At 39.1% G+C, this 18,972-nt stretch overlaps 1 protein-coding gene across 1 annotated transcript; it reads left to right on the plus strand.

The window, feature by feature from the left end:
• The first annotated feature begins 378 nt into the window (after window positions 1-378).
• Window positions 379-17,865, plus strand: LOC146866285 (uncharacterized). The gene is made up of 5 exons (XM_085640826.1): window positions 379-421; window positions 2,473-2,542; window positions 5,527-5,565; window positions 15,047-15,271; window positions 17,750-17,865. The coding sequence occupies exons 2-4, from the start codon at window positions 2,489-2,491 to the stop codon at window positions 15,257-15,259; spliced, it is 306 nt and encodes a 101-aa protein (XP_085496952.1). The 5' UTR covers window positions 379-421; window positions 2,473-2,488; the 3' UTR covers window positions 15,260-15,271; window positions 17,750-17,865.
• The last annotated feature ends 1,107 nt before the right edge of the window (window positions 17,866-18,972 follow it).

Consider the following 18,972-nt stretch of genomic DNA (forward strand, 5'->3'; position numbering starts at 1 on the left):
ATCATTCTAATACTGTGTAGATTTCAGCACCCAATTCCTAGAATCAAAAAAAGCCCTTGTCTCAAAATGTGAAGGGCGTTATTGAACACACAAGTATCAGACTACGCCTGAATTGTGGTTTGAAAAGCCACTGAAACTTTGACTACTCAAGTGTGGAGTTTCGTCTTCCTACCTAGTTTATTTAACAAGACCGCAGTTTTTACTAAATATATCACTGAAAAGCAGCAGCCAGGGAAACCAGGGCAGGAGTCATCAAGGGTGGATTGTTTACCACCCACTGTAATTTGTGTGACACAATCACCCCTAATCCTGGTAACGCCAGGCCCTTAAACGAACACTATAAATGTGCAGGCATTATAACACCAAATACCACTTCACACACAAAAGCATCAGAAGACGATCCTTGTACGAGCTCCTCCAGGTAAGTTATTGCTTTTAACCTTCAGATTGCTTGTCAGATCTGGATGAAAGGGTAACCAGTCGAGTGGATTTAGGTTTTGATCATTTCTATATATTATTTCAAGGTAAACTTGATTGGACATTAATGAAACAGTTTATAATTACTTTTTAAAAGCCCACACCGATGTGTTTTATGACACACATACAAAGCCTGGGATGAATCCATATAATACATGTCTTTTCTGGACCAAATTATCCAAAAATGCAAACCTAGGAGTAAGGTGGGCGTCCAGCTGTTTTTTTTCAAACATAATCCCTGTCAGTCATAGTATTTATATGCTGTATCCTTTCCGTTTATAAAACACACAATGCATATCTGTTCAGTGGTCTCGATTCGAAATGCTGTAAAGCTGTTGAAATTAAAACGGCATATTTATTAGATTAAACATGCATTTGGACATGATTCCTCTAAAGTTTGAGCTCGCAGAAGGTTGTTTAAGTCTCTTGCTTATTCATATGTTACACGGACAAGCAACGCCCCTTGCTCATTGACATATAGAAATTCTGCTTATGTCCTCAATTTGAAAACAGGATTTTGTGCTTGACCCTGTATCATATCTTTTCCCAGGAGGGAGTGTTGCCTCTGGAAGGAAGCACTTCCCAGCTACCTTATAGAGCATATATATATTAGGCCAGGCATTGAGGGCCTAACTTAGGTTTCTAAATTGGGTGAAAAAAACACTCATGGTCTGATTCACAAAGGTGAACTCAGACTTGAATTGGACCTTTAGCCTTCAGGCCTATCTTCAGACTTCAGGTATAAAGTTAAACTTCTGCTCTACATTTAGACTTCAGGTCTAAGTTTACCTTTGTGAATCGGACCGTCAGAATGTTTGTGGATGCCATCATAAATGTTTTCAATTTCATTAAAAAAACACAATCTGGTTAAAGCACAGTGAAAAATACAACTAAAGGCATACTGTTCAGCTAACAAAAGACCAAACATATTTGTCTGCTCGTCATATTTGTCAATTTTGTCTCAACCTATTAAATGGCACTATCCCATATTAATCGTGCACACTCATATGTAAAATTCGATGAAAGAACTTTCAAACTGTAAAGTAAACCTACATCCCTATAGGCAGGGCCTGTAGAAAATAATGATGGAAGAAAATCAACATTTCTGCAGAAATATTAATTAACTGCTCCAGCCGCATAGTTCACCAAAGGCTGAATATTTTAAAGATTCTAAAATAGAATGAAAAGTTATTAAAATGCAGCAAAGAGTGGTGCAACACAATGATTCACATTCTATTGTGCTAGCGGGCTACCTTTCGGCCCCTGAAAGCTATATCACGTATGCAATCAGGTGAACATTTTTGGCCAGATACTGAAAATATCTTCTATAATTGGGCTGGCAGAAGGGATTTTGACTATTTGCAGGGGGGTTTCTGTTAACGAACAGGGGTGTTACAACAGGTTCTACTGCGTGAAATGAAGCAAACACAAATCTGTGATGTACTGAATAAGTGAGGCACACCATTTATCTCAATCTGTATAGATACGCTTGTTTTCTGCACATTGCACCACTGCATCTGTTTCACACAGGGCCTTACTCTGGGTGGTGAAGAGGCAAATGTTAATTAAATTATGCATCTGTGCTTATATTTTTTTTTAATCTCATGTGCTAAATCTTTATATTTTTGTAAATCAAGAAAACAATGTTTTTGCACTTTGATCCATTTTATATTAAAGTGTGTTAAATATTAAAATACCTACTTAATATTGCCACAAAGTGTGCTGCATAGTTACATGTCATTGCCTCAATGCCACAAAATTGCCCATGCCTTGCCATATAATTTTCTTTTCACTACTGTATAGTTTAGTCCTCCATTGCTGCAAAACCTGATTGGTGCTGAGAATAGGTTACATTTATAAATATGGAACCAATTTTAACCTCCAACAAAATGAAACCTAGGTGCAGGTTTCCTGCCAATCACCATCGGAGATCATGGCTGGACCTTCAGAAATGTGCTCTTTATTAACCATTTGTTTTTTCATATTCACTTGTAGATATCATTCATAAAAGATGAGGACCTTGGTTGTGGTGTCCTGCCTTCTGGCCTTAGCCGTCTGCATTGCGGTGAGTGGTGATATGTGGGACATTAGCAGACATGTAGTACTTTGTTAGTCTCACTCAACAATGCTTTTAGTGAAAATATCGTTTGTGCTTCTGTTGATAAGTAGATAGCTCCAATGTCATGTGTGTGGTAGTCAGTTTCCCTAAATTGGGAATTGGAAACACGTCCTACTGCACTCCTATGGCTCAAATGGTGCTTTTGGATTGTCTGGTTGCTAGAAGCATTTCAAAATGTGTCCGTTCTTGAGAATGACATTAAATATTCAACAGTCTTGAAGTAATGATAGGGCATTTGCAGTGTGTAATATTTTGTTTTGAAACCAAATAAGCTGCAGGTGGACAGCACCAGTTAATATCAGTATTCAGAAAAACCTCTCTGAAAAATCTATGGCTAACATAAGTCATATTACTGTGCTGGTTGTTAAAGCCTCTACTGTGCAGTGCGGGCTGATAAGGGGAGAGAGGGCATTAAACTAGCAGCGATTCCTCAGAAGATTCTTTTAGCACACGTCTAGAATTAAGAACAAAACAATGTTCACTAAAAGGGGAAACAAAAAGTGTAATATAATGGATAAAGTACCCCCTGCCGTACATAATTGCAAGTCACTGAGGAGTTCCATAACCATATTGAGGAATAAGGCCGGAGGCCGAGTTCTATTATGAGGCTATTGAACTCAGAGTTGACTTGCAATTCCCTTATCGTGTACGCCAGGGGGTACATCATCATATATAATACATGGTCACACCATCACCTTTCCCACAGACCTCTTAAAACATTGAATCGTAGCTTTATCATATGAAAGAGTGAGCATGTTTGCAAACATGAAGAATACAAATAAATCCTCTAGGGCAAAATTAAATATATCAACAACTTGTTAGATATTTGTTGCAAACAGATTTTAGAAACAGTTCAATACAAATACGTTTAAAAAAAAAAGCTGAAGTAGCTCGTAATGCATACAACCGTAGAAAGATTATTTATTTTCTCTATCTAAGGAGTGCAAAAAAGTAAACATCTTCTTTCTGCTTGTCATTGTAACCTGTTAAACAGATCAGAAAAAAGAAAAGCAACGTTCTGGTCTCGGTGCTTTAAACAGCTGCTTCAACAATGCTTAGTGACCTGACCTGCCTATCACCGTAGCTGCTGGCAGTGGCGGCAGCCATTGTGAAGTCAGAACTCAACTGGAATAATATATAATAGTAGAGTTCTGACGTCACTGCTTTATAATCGGCGACTGAGTTTGTCACTAGTTGCTGATTATAAAGAATTTAGAGATGTGCCTTTAAACAGGGATTACAGAATCCCATGTATTATATTGGAATTTTAGAGAGGACCTGCATCTGCCATTGTTCTCCCTCTTTAATGGAGCGCTCAATCTTCTGTACTGGAAAGGTTTCTTGCTATCATGCAACCACACTGCTTAGAATGTGGTCATAACATATTGCCGCTTGATATAATTGTACAAATTAAGAATGAACAGGAGCTGCCTGGTCGGGTCGCAATACTGATAAAGGCCTACACATTATTTATATGGTAGAGAATTATCAATGTACACTCCCTTGCCCTACTTTTTCCATTTCACTTTCAGTTATGCCCATAACATAGACAAGGTCAATCATTAGAATTTCTCATTGGCCGCTCAGTCTACACACTGTAATCTGTCTAATTTGGTATTTCCACATCCAAGTTGTTTCTTTCATTGCTTCCTCTTCAAGATAAGAAACTTTCAACAACAACATAATAACTCACTTTTTATTTGAAAAAGTTAATTCATTGTACAATAAGATCTGATCACAAATTAGGCATAAACCTTTATTTATTATTTTGTTTTTCAAAGATGTTTTTGCAACAGAAAATACATGTAAGCTTCACAAATGTACTGAACGTCCCATCTTTCTTATAACAAGTGCAATATAGCCTATGAGAGTTTCAATATGGTGGATGGTGCATCTGTCCTGTTTTGAAAGACTATCTTGTCTGTCGAACTCTAAATAAGGCTTTTTTTGTCTTGCATATTATACACTGTTGGGTGGGAGAATTGAAGTATGCAATATAATTCTGACTCACTAAATGATGCTCAACTAGGCACGAACTATGATTGGCTGTGACTGACTCAGGACATATATATGTCAAGGTTCATGTTTCAGATTATAATTAAATTGCAACCCTGCTATGAACCCATGGGGTCTGAAACACATAGGGTCCTATTCTGGAAAGATTGACAGGTGTAACCTGGGAACCCACTGTAGTCCTGATCGGATGGAAATGGAAACAACCAGGGTAATTTTTTATCTTCAGGGGTTAAAAATAGACATATGGAGTGCATGGGATGTCTCTTTCCGTGAGCACTTCTAGGCAATGACACCAGTTTTAGCACATTTGCAGCTCAACCTTTAGTGACGCTCCAGGTTCCTGCAGATGGAAAGCCAGTGTCACTGCAATTTCTCTGCCACTGGGCACTTAGTGAAATGAAATTCGTTGCTGAAATGTGTTTTCTACCTATTTATTGGAAAATATGTCACCACTGGTGGTATTCGCCATTTATCACATAACATCACCACCTTTTTTGGAATGGATCTCCTACAATACACTGTTGATAACGTCACACTCCCAGAATCTTGGTGAATGAGTGAGCTGTGTGTGAAATGTACATGGCAGATTGTACCTTATTTTGGCCGTTTTGCAGCAGTTGTAAATCAGAAAGGGCTCATTGTCAAAGGAGTGGAATCTGAGATGATAGTCGAGATAGCAATTCAAAACTTGCCTATAGAAGCTGCTGGAATCAGCGTTGGAGCTGATGGAGAGGAACGCAGTGTTATGCCATTAAGGCAGGTTTAGAGGGTAGCTGAATATTTCAGTGACAAGTGGTAAGGGTAACTTTAAGTTAATGGTTGATAAAAGTGTTGCTCTTACATTACATTGCACCTCAACTACACTGACTAAGAGCACTTTTTTCTTCTAAATTTGTATCTTCCCTCCATTCCAGGCCTTTGAACGGGATGAGAGAAGTGCAAGTGACAGTGGTGTAAGTATGAGACATTCCTCAATAGTTTCTTACATCCTGCAGTGAACATGGCGTTCTATATTTCTATGCTTATTTTTCTTGTTGGTTCATTGTATCTGATTTGCATATGCTTTATAAAATATTTTTCTTGACTGACTGTTGATAATATTCAGGCTTCTGGGATGAATGGATTTATTTCAAATAAAAGTAAGGAAACAATTTAATTTGAACCAATGGTACTTACTTTGATTAGTGTTCCATTCCATGTTTTCCAGGACTATTAGAGACATAGACCAACCATATCCACATTGTTTGTGACATTCTTTGAGATAGAACAGTACATCTTAACTGCTAATTCTCTGCAAAGGAACACAAGTAATCCCAGATGGGCGAGAGAGACGGTGTCTGACTCAATGGTTGATCAACATTTCACTTTCTTACTTTTTCTTTGCATTATTCCAAGATAAATTGGACAGATATGCAATATATCAGCAATTCATGTATAATTAAGTCTTAATGTATTTTCCTGTTGAATCTGGCTAAAGGGGGCCACTTCAGAGGTGAAGCTCAGAGTCCAGCATCTATTTTATGCACCTTTGGGGGAATAAAGTGAATTCATTTAACCCGATATTTCTCTGAGTTACAATGTTATTTTCAGACAGCACAGACCAGAAATTTAAAGAGGCAAACCTTGCTCACTGTTTCAAAGCAGGTCTCTTATAAAATAAAGCAGTAACTCAGAAAATAATCAGGTTAAATGAATTAACTTTATGCCTTGCAGAAACATAAACTAGGTACTGAGATTTAAGCTGTACCATTAAAGCCCATCATGATATGGCCCATGGTGTCCTTTTAGATATTTTCCAATGAATAGCTCGTATCATAAAGGCTTGAGGCATAAGATCTATCTCACAAGTGTGTTCTAATGTCCTGGGTACGGCTAAGCAGTCAAACTGTAATATTTCTACATGCTTATCATGTTTCACTTCTCAATCCTGGATGAGTGGATCCTCTCACTGCATGTAGTTGGAAATCAGGTTCAAGAAGAGGGATAAAACAAATGTTATATATCAAAGCTCCGATCATCAGTAGATTTGATGTCAGATGCTTCAAACTGTTGAAAACTGGAATGTGATCAGTGGCGATGTGATAAATGAATGGTGATCAGTCACTTTCTGCTGCAAGAAAATGTTTGATGATGGACTCCAAATATTTCCCCTATTTTGGTTGTAAGTCTTACTTGTATTAATAATTGTAAATTCAAGTTTGGTATTCTAAAAAGCTGAAGATACACCCATAAAGGGATTTACACATGCATAATATTAGCCCAAGTTGATTAATACTGCACATTATAATTTCCCAGAGACAGGAAGTAGGCACTACAACAAAAGGATGCCCTGAAATCCTAGGAACAACCCACATAACAATGATTTTCTGAATATTGGTAATATTCACATTCACATACTTGTAACCTATTGCAGTCTTAGAAATGCTCAATGATTTAATCCTGTTCAGAAAATTAGTAAATCTCTTTCTTGAGTGCAAATGGGAAATCAAAATCCTCAAAACTGATGGAAAAGGAGAAGATCTTCATCACTTGCGAAAAATAATTACCATTGGGGAAAAATGATAAAAACAGAAACATGTGATAGTACGCATGGGAGGGAATCATCCCATTTGCACTGGTACGCTAAGAAAATTACAATTGTGGAGAACATTTCACATTTATGTAAGAAGTGATTAATATTTTGAATTATAGATGGGTAACAGAGAACATCAGGGATGTTTTTCCCCAAGAGGTTCTGAGTAACATCAAATAATTACAAGAGCAATGTTTGTGATGTCTATGATGTTAATTAGAACCTCTTGATGAAAAACATCAGTGTTATTTACTGTTACTAAGCTTTAGTTTTATGTTCTGTATGGTCCCTAGACTCATCTGCTCCTGCTTTCAACTGTTGCTCAATGACGGAGGTTTGATTGGGAGCCATACATAAGATGACCTCTCCTCCCTGTTCCAGATGCTGCAAAAAAAAAACGGCTTCCTGCTCCCACCAACACCAGAGACCTTCTTCTCAACTCCATTCCAAAGCAATTGTCTTGCCTTGCCTTCAAAATACTACCACCCCACACGATGGCCCAAACACGATGAGGCAGAAGACATAAAACACAACAACATCTAGAAAGGGGTTTCGCTTTGCAAAATACAAAGACTATCTTTTTCGAATAAGGCTTGGGGTTTTATTTACAACATTAAAAAAAAAATATATATATATATATTCACTTAAAAAACCATAGGTTTCACACATGTTATAGTTAGCTGGATATTTCACTCGTGAAAAACCATTGAAATTCCCCCGTTATAGTTAGTGCAGGCAACTATAACTCACGCGACCGCAATCCTCTGCTGATGACGTCAGATATTACATCACTGTATTTAGACACCTATTTACCCATGTCTTCTTCCATTAATCTTTAGCTATACATATATTACAAATATTTTTTTTTCAGAAAGACACATATGTCATCAGTGATGTAATATCTGACGTCATCAGCAGAGGATTGCGGTCGCGTGAGTTATAGTTGCCTGCACTAACTATAACGGGGGAATTTCAATGGTTTTTCACGCGTGAAATGTCCAGCTAACTATAACATGTGTGAAACCTATGGTTTTTTAAGTGAATTTGCAAGGTTTTTTAAATGCTAATTCCTAACTATAACGTGTGTGAAACCTATGGTTTTTGAAGTGAATTTGTACGTTTTTTTAAATGCTAAGTTATGTATTTATTAATTTTTTTTTTTTTCAAGAATTTTCACCGTGCGCGCACGGTGCGCGCACTTTGGGCGGACGGTGCACTGCGCGCACCCCCGCGATTTTATTCAAAAATAATAAAATGTTTTTTTCACCCTTGGGGGTCCTTCTGTGACCCCCTGACAAAGGCTAGGGGGTCAGGTACCCTCTTCCCTGCCCCCATTTCACCTTTTCCCACCTTTTTTCCAAGTTTCCTTTTCAGTGCGACAGACAAAATCGCGACCGACACTTCCTGATTTCGACCGATTTGAATGTTTACTAACATCTATCAACCAATCAGAATTTCGCTCGCGCACGGCACCGTGCGCGCACTGTGCGCGCACGGTGCGCGCGTATAGATATTTGCATGCTTTTAAATGCTATTTTCTCCGGAAATACTGAACAGATTGACACCAGACCTGCAAAAGGCACTTCCCTGACCTGAGGACTACCTCTCTGCCAAATTTCAAGTAATTCTGTTCAGCCGTTCGGGCTGTATCTTCGACTAAAGGTCCTATGGAAAAATGCATGGGGAAAACGCGTTTTGGGACCCCCCTTTTTTCTCGGCCCCCCCTTGACGAATCACCCCGAGACTTTCAGGGTAGGAGCTGAGCGGAGCGCCCCATTAGTTTTGAAAATTTCGCAAGGATTCGTCAACCGGCGCCAAAGTTATTCAAAATAGAATTTTGAGATTTCCTATGGAAACACGATCCTAACTATAACTATCTACTGGCGACCGCCAGTAGATAATATATATATATATATATATATATATATATATATATATATATATATATATATATATTTCTTCTCAAATTCTTCAAGCATGAGCCACACGATCCAGTTTCATCAAAGTGTATTTATTTTTCGGGCAAAAAGACGCGTTTCGAACTGTTCAGCTCTTGGTCATATGACCTCAGTTCAGAGTTCAAGAATTATATAAATATAGGTAAAACTAGAGAAAAGACTTCGGAATTAATTCATCTCCCAACTTAAACGTGTGTATTACAATACATTTCATTCTGTATATGTATTACTATTCAATTAACTGTTAATCTTACAATTGAATGTAAACGGATAGTTTTAAATAACACTCTGTGCACAGACAGTCAGTTTGCAATCAAAAACTTTTTTTCTTTTTAAACAAAAACTTTATGTAGCGGTGACCGGGTTTAGTACCCAGTAGTACTTAGCTAAATCTAGCTTTTCTATTAGTACGCGGTCCCATATCTTAATTGGGAACCCAGAAAAGGCTGATACTGAGCATATATCAATCTATATATAATGAAGTGAGAGCTCGTGTTGGGTAAAGTACCCAAAGAGTGAACAAAAATCTAACTCAAAATATCTCAAAATGTTGTTTTTACTAACCTAAACGTGTCTAATATTCAATAGCTCAAAATAGTGTCTAGAAAAGGTGAGTGTGGTTGCAAGAACAAACACCTAATGCTCCGTGCTCATAGCTCATAACGGTAGTTGGTGATCCACACACTTCATTCGTCCAATCTCTATAAAGGCAAACAGAAACAAAAGATAGGTTAGTCATATCTTCGAAAACAAGATTAGGCTATGTACATTCAAGCTTCATAACCTTTTTGTCCACTTCATAACAATATTGTTCAGTATCGTAACACCTGTTTTAGTGAAATCACAATTGCTTTCGTAGCTGGAAAACAATTGATTCATGTTAAGTTAAAACACGGCTTCCTAATGTGATTGTACTTCGGGCAAACATGCTATACAATGTGAGGGGATACAATATATATAGTATATATACCAAAACTGCTCCCAACGGATTCACGCAGGAGACGGCACTCCGTAGAGACAAAATAGATATTTAATAACACAAAACAAAGGCAGACAAAGTCTGCGCGACTCGGATGTGAAGCCCTGTTCATATAGATGTGTATATATATATATATATATATATATATATATATATATATATATATATATATATATATATATATATATATATATATATTACCTACTGGCAGTCGCCAGTAGGTAGTTTTAGTTAGGACCTATTATCCATAGGAAATCAGCAACATACTATTTGGAATAACTTTGGCGCCGGTTGACGAATCTTCGCGAAATTTTCAAAACTTTTGGCCAGCTCTGGTCCGCTCCTATCCCGAAAGTCTCAGGATGATTCGTGTTGCAGGGGCCAAGAAAAAAGGGGGGGTCCCAAAACGTGTTCTCCCCATGCAATTTCCCATGGAAACTTTAGCCGCAGCTACAGTCCGAACTGCTGAACGGAATTACACCAAATTTGGCAGAAAGGTAGACCTTGGTTAACACTCATGCCTTTTACTTAAATGGTGTAAATCCGTTCAGTAGTTCCTGAGAAAATCAAAAGTAAAATCACATATATATCTATGGGCGCGGTGGATCCATGCACCCTGCCGAGCACGAGCTGTATGCTAATTGGATGTCAACACTCCAAACCAGGAAGTGTTGGCAGCCATCTTGTGCCTCAGTAGAACCGAGGCACAAGAAACCTAAGAAAAAAACACGCAGAATGCAAAAAGGGGGCAGGGTAGAAACACCCCGACCCCCAGGCCTGCTCAGGGGGTCCCACAAGGACCCCCAGGACCAAAACACTTTTTTTTTTTTTTAATCGGCAAAATCTGCGCTGGGTGCGCAGATCCTGCCGTGGGGCCAAATCCTGAATTACCGCCACCCCGGGGGGCTTTATGTAAATATGTGGGGGGGCTCTCTGCCCCCCCAGCCCCAGGGACCGCCACCCCCTGGGGCTTTCGAAATTGGTGGCCCCAATGATGGCCCTGGGGACCGCCACCCCCCAGGGCCAGCTCCTGCAGTGTCCCAGGGTGCCCACCCCGGGACACTGTAGTTTGCTATGGCAGGGCGGGAGCCTCACGGCTCCCGCCCTGCCATAGCAAACTTGGTTTGAATTTTGAAAGTCACAAAGTAAAAGATTATCAGATACCAGGAAAGAAAGAAAGGACTCCAATCCCAAAACTTTTGAATTGCAATTCAGATTTTACAGTTTATTGTTTAGTGTGCCCATGTGGTAAGCAATATGTGGGCAGTACGATCCACCCAACAAAGAAAAGAATTCTAGAACACCTGAGGGCAATAAACAATAGAGATCAAAACTATCCAGTTGCACGCCACTTCGAGATGAAACACAATAGCAATAGCAATCTTCTTACGTTCTTCTGTCTGGATCAGATTGTAAAATCTGAAAGAGGGGGAGACCGAGTGAAGAAATTGCGTATACTAGAATCGAAATACATTATCAAAATGCAAACCAAATGTCCAAAAGGACTCAACAATGAAGAAGAAATGTGAGTCCATATAGGATACAATGGAGTTCAATTAAATCAAACAAGAGTACTTGATAAATTGAAAAGAGGGTATCTTAGATATTCAATATATGGCCGTACATATATCAATGTATAAATATGGGATTGTCGTAATTATGTAATTTGTTTTATGATTGCGAATGCTCGTGTCAGATAGACACATCATCATATAGATTAATTTTTGCGGAATAGCCAGCCCATTCAGAGCTTAATGAAAGAAAGAAGAGAAAAAAATACGGCAGGCAATAGTAACACTTGAGTTTTAAAAGTGTACAAACTATTCTTTAATGTTAGAGAAAAATACGGCAGGCAATAGTAACACTTGAAATTTAAAAGTGTACAAATAAGTGTTAGATGTTGCTGCTAAAAAACATTTATGTTTAAATGACATGTTTTGCCTGCTGTATTCAGTGATAACCAGATGAGGTTGACTGTTACAAAATGGCCGCCGCGAAAAACGATAATGTTCAATGCATATGTGCTTTCTTTTGTTTCTACTGCAAATCACAAATCACCCGTTTTTCATTTCATGGTACAACTTTATTTAAAAGGTACATGTTGAATTAGTTAAGTAGACACTGACGAAGGCGGTCACGCCGAAACGTGTTTGTCAACTTTAAATGCGAAAAGGACAAAAATAAATTGCAAATCTTGCTTGTAAAACAGATGGCTCTTGTGTGCGCTCTATTGGAAAGGTTCCTTCGATAAGTGAGCCTGGGGTGAGGAATATATATATATATTACCTACTGGCGGTCGCCAGTAGGTAGTTATAGTTAGGACCCTGTTTCCATAGGAAAACCGCAACATTCTATTTGGAATAACTTTGGCGCCGGTCGACGAATCCTCGCGAAATTTTCAAAACTAATGGGGCGCTACGCTCCGCTCCTACCCTGAAAGTCTCGGGGGGATTCGTCAAGCGGGGGCTGAGAAAAAAGGGGGGTCCCAAAACGCATTTTTCCCATGCATTTTTCCATAGGACCTTTAGACACAGCTACAGCCCGAACGGCTGAACAGAGTTACTTGAAATTTGGCAGAGAGGTAGTCTACAGGTCAAGGAAGTGCCTTTTGTAGGTCTGGTGTAAATCTGTTCAGTAGTTCCTGAGAAAATAACATTTAAATCAATATATATATCTGTGGCAGCTTACGGTGCGCTTACGGTGCGCTTACGGTAAGCTTACCGTACGCGTACGGTGCCGTGCGCGAGCGCGATTCTGATTGGCTGTTAGATCTTAGTAAACATTCGAATCGGTCGAAACCAGGAAGCGGCGGCCGCCATTTTCTCTCTCGTACTCTGAGGGGGGGAGGAAAAACAAAGGGTGAAAACATGTAAAGGGGCAGGTTAGACAGCTCCCAACCACCTAGCCTTGATTAAGGTGTCCCAAAAGAACCCCCAAGGCAAAAAATGTAATTTAATTTTTTTTCGAAAAAACGCCGATTACGCTTACCGTACGCGTACGGTAAAAATTAATTATAAAAAAACAGTATCCACAATTTCCCACCCCCGTGTGCCAAAGGTGCCCGCAGGCCACCTTTTGTGCATGACATAATGATCTATTGAACATTTAATAGATTACCTTTCATAACGAAGCGCATAATATGTCCTCCGCGAGCTGACGGTGCGCGAAGCGCATCGTGCGTACATTGCCCATCCAACGTAACGGCACTAACTGCGTAAAGTGGGCGCGCGGTGCGCGAAGCGCACGGCGTGCTCACCGTGCGCGCACCGAATGAAGTGCGTTAAGTGGGCGCGCACGCCACGAACGGCGTAAAGTAACTTAGCATTTGAAAAACCGTACAAATTCACTGAAAAAACCATAGGTTTCACACACGTTATAGTCAGGAATTAGCATTTAAAAAACCTTGCAAATTCACTGAAAAAACCATAGGTTTCACACATGTTATAGTTAGCTGGAGATTTTACTCATAAAAAACCAATGAAATTCCCCCGTTATAGTTAGTGCAGGCAACTATAACTCACGCGACCGCAATCCTCTGCTGATGACATATGTGTCTTTATGAAAAAAAAATATTTGTAATATATGTATAGCTAAAATTTAATGGAAGAAGACATGGGCAAATAAGTGTCTAAATACAGTATTAGCATCAGCAGAGGATTGCGGTCGCGTGAGTTATAGTTGCCTGCACTAACTAAACGGGGGAATTTCATTGGATTTTTATGAGTAAAATCTCCAGCTAACTATAACATGTGTGAAACCTATGGTTTTTTCAGTGAATATATATATATATATACAAGCAATAATAACACACTTGGTAAATGCAACAGTTAAATGCATGAATAATAATAATCAATAAACAAGCAGCAAATAATACTGGATGTCCTGCAAGAAGTCAGAAAGATATATACACTAAATACAGCAAATGATTACTTAGGATGTGCACTCTGACTCACTCACACATCACAAAGAAAACACCGTAAATGATCATAGCCGCTAGCCACACATCACAATGGCAATAAGCAAAACTCAAACACTTCACCTGGCGCAAACATTACATCTGCATCTTAGCCCACTTCAGACCAGGCGATTTACAGCCGGGGATAAGAGCCTCAGCAACTAGGGTTCTGTTGTACTGAAGTAGCCACCCAACCCCTCTGCTCTGTTTCTTCCCTCTCCTCCAGAAGCTGTGCTCCTTGCTTTCCAGCACTGCTCTGACAGGCTCTTACAGTGCTCAGCTAGAGCAGACTGGAATTGCTTTTTGATGTATTGAGTATTAGATTTACAGTCCAGTCATTCATGCTAATAGCGCTCTATATGAGCCAAACATATCAAACCTTTTTCAGGAATACCTTTGTAAAGATTTGTGAATTCCTGCAATTCAGAAAATCTACATCCATGTAAAAAAGTCAAACTACAGTCCAAATATTTGTTTTCTTGTTCTAATCAAGGCTCCTACATTCTGTTCTTACATAATGTGGAGAAAAGCAGCAGCTCATCCCAAAGAATTCACAATTAGGTCACTTTGTTATCAGAATACATTGAAGGTCTATGTTTCCAAATGCAGTTATTACAGGGACAACATTTCAATACACACACTTTCATACTTCCAGTTCTTGAATTTTTTGGGGAAGGATGTGAATGGTTCCAAGCCACACCATAAAAAGCTATATTTATGTATCAGAAAGGGTGACTACCTGCAGTGAATGTGCTATGAATCTTAAATCATAGGCTGGTGTTTTGATGTCCCTGGAAATACACCTTTGTTGGTATTTTCTGCTTTGTGTGCCTGTAGTGAGCAAAAACCTTGGTGTATATGTTCCTTGATGCCTTTCGCCAAAGATTATAGTGTGATGTCTTGTTATGTACATCTGTATTATAATTTATTTGAGTGTAGCATATTTTTTATTCTGTTCTCTATTTTCCAGTCGCATGAAAAAAAATGGCACAAGAAGAAGCATCATTATCATCGTCGTACAACAACTCCAACCACTACTACTCCAACCACCACTACTCCAACCACTACTACTCCAACCACCACTACTCCAACCACTACCACTCCAACCACTACTACTCCAACCACTACTACACCAACAACAACTACTCCCACTACGACCAAGCCTTCCACGGCTCAAGGTTAAATATGAAATCAGGTATGTGATGCATGCACCAGTAAACATTATAGAAATATTTAATCATTTTGTGTGGGGACATTCTTCGAAACAGCAAGAGGCCAACAATCTGAAATCACAACAACCACACTCTTTTTTCACCATTGTCCTCATTTTTAACGTTGATAAATATAGGAATAATGAAATATGAAAGAAATCTTTTTATAGGGGTTATAAAAACAAACATGTTCACCAAAGTATGTGTTAATAGCACCAACCCTTAAGTGCAGGCATATAAATATACCTAGAAGCTCTACACTTTTGTTATAGCACAATATTGTACATAGTCCTACCACGCTGCTTACCTAGTGTTGAGAGTGTCACAATACAAGTTCTGATAACCCCACGCTCCCAAACAAGCATGTCTTTATTAAAATGTTATTAGACACATAAAAAGCAAAATAGTTATTCACATGCTCATTTAGCATGAGGCCATGGAAAGGAGGGGAAATGAGGATACAGAGAGTCAATGATTCATTAAGCACATTCCATCACTTAATTTTACAAATCCAATATTTCTCAAAACCAAATCTCAATGTAAACAGTGGGAAACAAATGATGAGACAATATAAACATAGGTGGCAAATGCCACTGTTCACTCTCCAGCCGCTTCAGGACACAGGCTTGAACATCAGAAGATATGGATTATATATTTGAGGGTAGTTTGTTGCCAACTGGATGCAGATTGTGATCCCTATCTAATACTGCTTGGTCACAGTTTATGTCAGTATGGCTAGTACTCAGGGCCGGACTGGGAACAGCAACCAGGCCTGGCAGATTGCTGACTGGCCGTAGAAACACCTACTGCCTAATTTTGAGTGCCCCATAATCTCGATTCTGAAACAAACTCCAGTTTGTGTCTAAATTAGGATTATCAGCGGTACATAGTCCTTTCCCACCCACAAGGAAGAACTTGGCACAATTATTGCAGATTGAAACACAATGTACAGAGCTTTGCAGCTTGGAACATTGGAAAGCGGGTAGCATCACCTAGCTATCCACCATTCTGAATTGCAAAGTGTAATGATATGGAAACATTGTCTGGGCAGAATAGAATCCGGTGGCATCTGTATTTCTGCTGCCCAAGTCAGGTCTTTTTTTCACCATTTGTACAACAATACACAACAGGCTGAAAAATTGTAGATGGAGGGTCTCAATCTGAACAGCTTTGAATGATAAATAAGCATCATTTAAAGCAAAATGTCACTAAAAGAAAGGCATGTATGACAACAGCCCACTCTTTTGGGAATTTGCACTGCAATGTGGCCACCAATCACAGCCCAGCCACTGCTTGTAAATAAAAGGTTCACAGTGGGGAAGAAATGACACCTCATTTTCAAATTTAAGGATGCCGCAGTCAGGTGGACCAAAAAGGTCACCAGGGAGCCCTTGCCATATAATGTGTAAAAGAAACGTGTACAGCTATATCACGTCCCCTTAGTAAACGTTACCTTCCTACCTTAGACAAACATATTGTATGTTGCATTGAGCAAATTTGTAGCTAATTTACAATGGTTTGCATTCCAATTTGTTTATGGCTACAATCATCTTGATGTTGCACTCACAAAAATGTTTTCCACAACTGCTCCTTCAAAATGTTCATTGGGTGATCACAATTTATGAATCTTGGACATTAAAGACTTCTTTTTATATTTCACCCATGAAATGTCGAGCAGAAAGATGCATTTCCTCTTACCCAGAATTCACAGCACCCACTGGGTGACAAGAAAATCTTTTTTATTAACCATTTTAATCGATTAACCCCCCCCCACAATCATTCCCAGGGATGATCCTCTCAAACACATTTATGCTTAACTGTGCTTTTTATAATTTGGCCTTTGCCAATTTAATTTATTAACTTCTATAGCTTCCACGAATGGTTTTCAAACTGTGCTTTCTCATCTCAACAATATATTTATTTAATAAATATATTCAGCAAGAATAATAAACATTTTGACAAGAATGTGCATACCCATAGAATCTGGGTATGAAACGGTTATGTACAGCTTGTATGAATAGGATGCATGATAGCTACGGATTGAAAGTCCAAACACAGGATAGACAGCCTACTACATTTATATGTATACATCTCAACATATTCACACTCAGGGAGAAAGGGAGGGAATGGGTGTGCAAGTGAATTAATTGTCAATCAAAGGCCAGTGGGACCTCAGAGTTATTTTGCCAGTGGGAAGAGATTCAACTGAGTTCTGTCCAAATAGGAGTCACGTCCCTAGGTATCATCTGAGTAGCTTGAATGAATAGACTCGTGAAGCAGCACAGGGAGATTAGGGGAAACGAGAAAGGTGAAGATTAGTCACGTGAAAGGTGCAAGAAGACGCATATGGGGTTAGCATTTTACTTTGGTTTCTAGAATACAGACAATGAATAGCTTCAAAAAACAAATCAACACTACATCTTCAATATACTATAAACTAATATGACTGTTTTTCTTTACAGAAAGAGAAAAGAGGTTCATCTGAAGTGAAAAGAAGTGTCTGCTCTTTGCTATCAGAAAGAAAACATCCCTTTCAAAATAAGTGAAGGTCTATTCTCTTAACGAATGTAAAAAGCTGTATCTTATGTTCAGAATGTTCTTTTCAGAAAATTTTTCTTTCAATAAATAAATTCTTCAGAACAACATTGTGGCTTGATGTGTTTTCTTTTTTACTTTTCTTGGAAAAGCATCTGCAAGTATATGTTTCAGGTATACTTGTTTTACATTTAATAAGCAACAACTCAATGAGAGCTCGGTGCAATATGTGGCTTTAGACACAACCTTTCAAACACAGGCTTTTAAGATACCTTGAATAAAATAACTACCGCATTTGGCAGGGTATACAAACACAGGTAAAGAGCCCTGGATCCAATATAGCAGTTTTTTAGGATTTTATTTACCCGATTTTGTTCACAAGAGAATCATATCTCCACATAATGATAGTAATTCACGTTTTCTATCTTCTTTGCCTGACCTATGGCTCCTACTCCAGTTATGAGTTGGATCCCAAAATGCCCTCCATGTGAAACATCTTGGCCACTTTCTCCCATCAGGTTTCAAGGATGATTTCTTGTACCAGGCAACACTTTTGAATGTAATCCCAGCGTTTACGTTTTAGCCAGTGGTTGCAGGTAAGGCCTACCAGTGCTCATTTGTATGGATTAGCACTTATGATTCTCATTAGAATTTGACCAAGTGAAAGGAGGAAGAGAAATAATTGAAAACTATTATAAAGAAGAGAAAGTGGATGAAATAACCAGCAAGAGTGAGGTAAAGGGGCAGGGAGTGTCTGCTAGAGTATTAAAGAGGCATGAGGTGAAGCAAGAATTCATAACCTTGGTATACGGCACACTGACATTCAAGAGACCCGGCTGCCGGCTTATGACCAAAACTTTGGGCCCCGGCACTTATTCTTTTATGATTAAGTACTGTGTAATCTTGGATTACACAAACTCAGTGAAAGCCGATGAGAACAGCAAGTTATAGGGTTTTTAGGTCTCGCCTGAGCCAGCGCTTTAGCGCTGCTCTGGCGAGAGATTTTGTAAACGGGGGATTTGGAAGTGCAAACTAGTGCTTCTCAGGCCTCCAAATACAGTGCATGTACGCAGGGCGCGCGCACCATTTGGCAGCCTGCCTGGTCACTTTCGCGGCCGCTTTTGATGTTCTCAGTGAGCCGCGCGGCCAC

Source organism: Triturus cristatus, chromosome 2_1 (genome assembly GCF_964204655.1).
Source record: "Triturus cristatus chromosome 2_1, aTriCri1.1, whole genome shotgun sequence".
NCBI lineage: Eukaryota > Metazoa > Chordata > Amphibia > Caudata > Salamandridae > Triturus > Triturus cristatus.

Coding starts and splice junctions, on each gene's coding strand:
- LOC146866285 (XM_085640826.1), top strand. CDS start 2,489: ATGAGGACCTTGGTTGTGGTGTCCTGCCTTCTGGCCTTAGCCGTCTGC. Junction 2,543..5,526: donor CCTTAGCCGTCTGCATTGCG/GTGAGTGGTGAT, acceptor CCTCCATTCCAG/GCCTTTGAACGGGATGAGAG. Junction 5,566..15,046: donor GAAGTGCAAGTGACAGTGGT/GTAAGTATGAGA, acceptor TCTATTTTCCAG/TCGCATGAAAAAAAATGGCA.